The following is a 6,973-nucleotide window of genomic DNA, read 5'->3' on the forward strand; positions in this document are numbered from 1 at the left end:
AACCAAGAAAAAGAACCGATCCCGACCCGAGGTAATGATAGTATGATATTGTACGGATCCAAACCCGCTAGATCTAGTCTCGAAACGACGAGGCGACACCCTCAACTGTTAAAATCACGAGATCCGGATGGAATCGGGTATAAACCGGTTAGAAGATGAGCTAGGGGTCACCCTAGCTCAGATCTGGATCGAACGGGACGAAAAACGGTGCGAAAATACGTTTTTCCGGCCACCGCCCGTTTTTCCGGCGACGGCGCCGGAAAAGGTGTACGAGGTAAGGGAATGTCTCTAACATTCTCTGACCTAACCCTAATTCTCTAACGGAGAAGTAACGAATTGACAACAATTCGTTATGTCAATTCGTTAATGAAGAATAACGAACTAGCTTCATTCGTTAAGCAATTCGTTATGTTATTTCGTTAAGGAAAGAATGACGAACTAACCCCAAGTTTACCCTTAAACACAACAAATAACATTAATAAACAATATTGATGGACCTAATTTCAAAAAATTGTCATTTATAAACAAAAAAAGTTATTATTCAATCTACCTTGAACTTTGTGTTTTTCAAATCATAACACTTTTAATGAGACGGATGGAGTACAATATATCACGAGTTGATTTATGAAATAGCATAAACGAGTATAGCATTGTAAATTGTTGTCGCCGCAGCATCGCGCGGACACTCTACTTGTTGTTTATTAATGTTTCAATTTATGCCTAAAATCAACTATAATCCAACACCCTAATCACGTCATACTGAAGACGATTTTCTCGGTTTCTTTTATTATGGTTGAATTTTGTTAAATTTGACTGTTTTTAGGATGTTTTGTTGGTTTATTTTTGTTTTATCGTTGGTTTATTTACATTATGAGTAAAGAAGAATGTTTTACATTTAAATTTAGCAATGTATTTTTTTTCTTCTAAAACACTCGAAACCTGAAAAATCTGAACCTGAAAAAACATTGAGACATTTAGGTTGGGTTTCAAATCTATATTTAAAACCCGGAAAACTAACCCAAAAAAACCCATTACACCGAATTACCGAAGGTTATTTGTGATGGTTCAAAGGAACAAGTAAAGAGAGAAAAATAATAAGATTTTATCATTAATTTATTCACAAATATCCGAATGGTATGACTTTGGGATTTGTGATGAGGATGAATAGTACAAAGCAACACACGTTGACATTGTATGTAATGTAGTACCCTTGTACTACACACAACCAAACCAACCATACATACCTCTTTCAATTTAATTCATATTCTTGTTTTTATTTAATTAATCCCTCAACCACCATTCATCTCCGGAATCAATCATGATGCACATGACCTTCTACTGGGGCCGTACGGTCACACTCCTCTTCGACTCCTGGAAAACCGACACCTGGCTGTCTTACGCCCTCACCTTGCTCGCCTGCTTCATCTTCTCCATCTTCTACCAGTACATGGAAGACCGCCGCCTCAGATTCAAACTCCTCTCAACCTCCAAAGCATCCGCCGTTGACTCTACGTCTCTGCTCAATAAGAAGGTCTTCGCCGGCGGAAACCGGTGGACCGTCGGACGTATCGCCGGATCTGCTCTGTTTGGGATAAACTCAGCGTTAGGGTATTTCCTGATGCTGGCGGTCATGTCGTTTAATGGAGGTGTGTTTGTGGCGATTGTCGTTGGACTTGCCGTTGGATATCTGTTGTTTAGGAGTGGTGATGATGAGCAGGTGCTGGTCGTTGATAATCCATGTGCCTGTGCTTGAGATCATCCATCGATTGGTTGAAATTTGAAACCCTAAGTTGTATTGTATTAGATTGAAACGCTAATTATACGTAAGGTTGGATCTGTTTTGTTGTTCTGTATTATAATAATAATACTTATCTTTTTATTTTATGATTTGAATTTGCGTAATTAAGAAGCATTGATGGAGTAATTTAGATCTGGATTCGGTTTCTGTGTAGATCGAATGAATGCGTATGTTTGAATCTGTTTCACTGTTCTGTAAATCTGTATCGTAAAAGAAAATATCTTCTCTGGTTTGAAATTGAAATATCATCAATATGATAATTGTGTAATGGAATTGGCTGAATTATGGTAAACCTGAAATATTAGCAAAAATAGAAAGGAATGCTGGCTGTGAAGTTTTTTAATGAATTTTATGATCTAGTTTCAATTTATTGCTGCTGTTTGTTTTTTTTAACCAAATCTGACTCGAATCTTGCCCCAAGGTAGTTTGAAGGGCTCTGAATAGCAGCAAGGTGTTTTCTGTACGCCTTGCCTGAGGGCCTAGGCACGCCAGAAGGGATTTTGACAGCACATCTTGGTCTGGTTTAGACACGCAAAACCGTCAAAACCAATCACCTGTTTGCTTTTGTGGTTAATTTTGTTTTTTTTTTTGTTAAATAGATTTTTGAAATATTCAGATTAAGCCTTAAGACCGGACTTAGTAGTTCTGTTTATGATTTAGCTAGAAGATTTTTTTTTCCTTTTTTTTTTTTTTTTGGTTTTAAACTGTCTATATCTCATACAAAAGCAAGGCTAGATCTTTCTCAAAATGAATTCGTGAACAAAATGAGTTTCTGGGACAGGCCTTTAACCTGTTGAGTCTTGTTGTGTTTTGTGTTATGTTTCAACTTTATTAGTGAGGTATGGAGTGCATCTTGCTCCTCCTGTTTTGATTTTATCGTCCCGATAGGCTGTGGTATTTTCGTTCTCTTGCAACCCCTCTGGTTTCACTCCTGCTAACCTTTCATTGTGACTTCTCCAATTAAGGATGACCATACCGAATCGAACTTCTTACCCATCTCGAATTCTGCCTCACATCTTCATCTTAGCCTTACTGTCTTGCCTCCCAGCATGCCTGTTCTTCTCCAATTGGATTTGGATTAGAATTTTTTCAAGGATTTCAAAGTTAAATGAACTTGGAATTTATCAAAGAAATTGTCTGCATTGCCTCCCGTCTACCTCGCGTCTTCACCTTACCCATGCACTATTGGTTTAGTGGTTTGGTGTCCCTCTCACAAGTGTAAGGTTGTGTGGGTTTATATTCTTAGAAATGAAAGTAAAGATAGAATTTTGTTGTTAAAAAATATAATAATAACAGAATATGTGTATTAGGGTAATATACAATCACAAGATTACATCCAATCATATCTTTGACGTTGTTAGTTAACTAACAAATTCACAAAAAGGATTAAAAAGAGAAGTCGGTACATCAAAATTGTGCTTCAGTTAACTAATCCTATACATTCATCCGAAGAGAATACATCAAAATGTCTGTTTGTATATTCCTTTGACCTAATAGATAAGCAAGATATCAACAATCAGACACAAAACAATAGTTAAATTTTCTATTTATTTTTAAACTAACAGATAAAAGTACTTCATTTCTATTTTGTGTTTGAAATTGAGTTAGAAACATGTATAAAAGAATAATATCAAAAGCTGCTTCGATTGGTGCCTTAACCGCAAAGGTGGTTCGAGTGGCTAATGCAACAATGAACGGAATATGAAGCGAGCCTTGGGCTACGGTTATGGTTTGTGAGGGTGGGAGTCATTTGAGCTGAAAAATAAGATCTCAAAGGTGAAGGAATAGACGTTTTGAGGTGGGAAACAAATAGGAATATGAAGTAATGTTGGGGAATAACATATACAAATATACACTTTTAAATTCAAAAATCGAATAATGATTTAAGACAATGAAAAGTATTGTAATTACAAATGAATCTGTAAAATTACGATTTATATATTTTAAATATAAAACAGTGAAACTTAAAGTCCATATTCCCGTGGGTACCCCTCTTTCGGTGGGTCCTTCTCTTTCCTGCTGCATTCCTGCGGGTTCTCTTTTCCAGGATTACATGTTGTTAGCCGTCTAATTTCAATCGAAATTTTATCATTTATCAACCATAAGACTTGAACCTTTACAACTTGAAAAAGACTTCATCTTATCATACACTTTAGTACCCTTGGGCACCGGACCACAAGCCTTTTGGTAACTAGGAGATATTTAGCGTATGCTCTTAATGGTCAACGAATTTATATTTGGATATGTTATATATCGTGGCTATTCTTTGTTTTATCCTTTAGTCGTATCCCCTAGTACCTTTTGCCTTTGATTTCTATAACGATGACGGTAGCCTATTGCATTTAAATTAATCATTTTAAAATTGTATTTTGGATACATTAAGAAAAAAAAGGGTAATAATTAAAGACTTTCTTACATAATAAGCTAAGTTTGAAACATTAATGGACTTGGTATAAAGTAGAGGTGATAATACCTTATGTGACACAAAATATGAGATGGACTCGATAGTCGATATAAAACAAGCATGTTTTGTTGGTAATTTATGTCCGAAGGAGAAGCCAGCTTACAAGTCGGTGAGTTGGGAGGTCTAGGCCCGAGTAATCTATTATTTGTGTTAATGGGTTTAAGAGGTAAGTAGGGATTAATTAGTTTTATTGTTCATCAAGTTTGGACGAGTCTATAATATGTTTTTCAAGTTAAGGTTATTCATATAAGAATTGAGTTGTAACATAAGTTTTTGAGTTATATTGAGAGTTATAATTCATAAGTATTATTCCAAATTTACCTCAAAATCTCAAAGGGTTTCCATTTGAATCATATGTATATTTAACGACATGAGTTCGTGTTTGATTCATTCTCAAGCCTTGTGTTGATATTAAGATGGATGTTAGCACAACTCAAAAAATAAGTTGATTCTTAAGTAGTCACCTAAATGTACAAACAAACATATAACCATTTTTTTTTCATATCTATGGATTATCATGCGATTATCTTGTCTTATGTTGACTTAATAAATAAATCTTATTTGCTCAATTTTTCCGCACATACGTTAGTAGATCCACATTCAAATGGTGTATCAACCAGCGACGGATCTAAGATTTATGTTAGTGCACAAAAATGGTTTATGTCAGAATGGGTCATCTCCAAACGAGCCATGAAAAATAGAGTAAAATGTGTTTTTCGTTCATTTGGTTTGTTCAAAGCTGCTATTTTATTCCAATAGTTTCAAATTTACGATTTTCGTCTATGTGGTTTCATTTCACTTGCAATTAAATCCGACCCAACTAACCCCGTTAAGTCTCATCGTTAAACCCATCTATGTACCCCTCACGTGAAGGGCAATTTGTCTTTTTTCTTCCCAAATAATCCTCAACTGTAATTCGTAATTATATTCTAATAATGAATACAAAATATATTCTATATGTACAAATATTCTATTTATTCTATTGTACAAACATAAACCAAAAGTCAAACGTCATTAAGATTCAGAAACACTAGAAAAAACTTATTTCAATGATGATTACGCAATAATTATAACAAACTGGGGGATTTAACCGGCGCGTTGCTAGTGATGTTTGCTGTTTGTACGTGCGCTTCGGCAGCATGTCAATGCGAATTTGGTCGGTATCAGGTTACGTAACCCTAACTAAATAAAAAATAATAATAAAGAACACCTAGATACATTAATAAAGATATTTAAAAAAAATGCATTGAGGTGAAGTGCCGACATGAATATGGTAAAATAGTGACACTCTTATAGTTTATGATATAAAAAATAACATATGCAAAATGATGTTTATGTGGTCAGTATAACACGGGCGTTGCGGCAACGAATTGACACGAATTCGATAGGTATCGAATTGGTTCGTTACGGTATCAGAAATACCCAGATAATAATTTTGACAAATTAACCTATATAAAACAAGACAAAAACAAATAAAATAACAAAAATAAAGAAATAAAAAAAATCAAAGAAAGAATATCTCCATATAACCCAAAAAGATTATAAAAAATTGTTAGATAAGAGCCTTGAACTTGGGTGCCCTTTTTCTAATTTCCTAAGCTTTTAACACTAAACAAACTTATCAACAACCAACATGTCAAGTTATCATAATTGGTAAAATGTCAAAATGATTTATATAAAAATAAAACTAAAGTAATAAAATATTAAAAAAAAATTGTGACACCAAACTTTTCAATTATACTAATTAGATAATAACATGTCCGACTAAATGATTAAAATTTTCATAACATACATCTTTTGCAACATAAGTAGAACTAACATAGAATTGATTTCAAAACTCGGAAAAAACAAACATTGATCGTATTTCACGAAGAGCATGTTTGATATTGAGTTTGAAAAACAGCCTATTGACTTTTTCAAAAAGTCATTTTGCAAAGCTAATATTTGGGGTTTTTAGAAATTTTTTTTTGACCATTTCAAAAAGGTAAAATAAAAGGTATTTTTGTAATTAGCAGACACTTTTGTAATTTGTTGGGGTTTTTTTTTTTTTTTGAAAAAATCAATTTGTCAATGTGTTTCAAACTCAATTCAAGCGGACTCTAAAAGCAAATTTTGAGTGTATTTCTATTGACTAGAAAATTTAAAGTTTCACTGAAGATATTCAAATTCTGGTAAGAAAACCCAATCAAACATGAAACACGATACACATTGTCAGAAAAATAAAAATTTGATTCATTAAGTTGAAAAGACTATTAATGTTTGACAAAATTGAAATGGATAATTGAGCAAGACAACAAAGTCCACACAATGAAAGAGAAATCCCACTCCATGCCACACAAATAATTTTGCAAAATTTCATTAAAGAATGACATTAACCCAAGCTAGCATATTACATAAGTTCAAGTAGAAGAAGAATCTTATAACCAAAAAGATAAACATTACCTATGGCCAGTAGTTGATAATATTCAATACAATAGAATTCCGAGGGTCATTAGTTATATGTTGATTGGTATAGGCTGATGCCGCAAGCCAGGTGAGAGAGCACGTAACCTAGCTATCAAACCGCTACTTCTAAAAGTATTTTAGAGACTTTTAATGCCCGGGATTTAAAGTTCAAAACTTTGAAGGGTCAACGCCTTTTACAATAAAAGTTACATCACCCGGGAACAATATGTTATATAATTACCAAACTGTGTAAATTAACACAAGTA

General features: G+C 33.8%; 1 protein-coding gene across 1 annotated transcript; it reads left to right on the top strand.

The window, feature by feature from the left end:
* The first annotated feature begins 1,318 nt into the window (after window positions 1–1,318).
* On the top strand, window positions 1,319–1,753 carry LOC143566264 (copper transporter 5.1-like). The gene has a single exon (XM_077053010.1). The coding sequence runs from the start codon at window positions 1,319–1,321 to the stop codon at window positions 1,751–1,753; it is 435 nt and encodes a 144-aa protein (XP_076909125.1).
* Window positions 1,754–6,973: the final 5,220 nt, after the last annotated feature.

Source organism: Bidens hawaiensis, unplaced genomic scaffold (genome assembly GCF_021521415.1).
Source record: "Bidens hawaiensis isolate Kalapana, Puna unplaced genomic scaffold, B.hawaiensis_p1.1 tig00022863_1, whole genome shotgun sequence".
NCBI classification, from domain to species: Eukaryota; Viridiplantae; Streptophyta; class Magnoliopsida; order Asterales; family Asteraceae; genus Bidens; species Bidens hawaiensis.

Bases quoted from the DNA above. Each gene is read 5' to 3' on its own strand.
- LOC143566264 (XM_077053010.1), top strand. From the start codon at position 1,319: ATGATGCACATGACCTTCTACTGGGGCCGTACGGTCACACTCCTCTTC.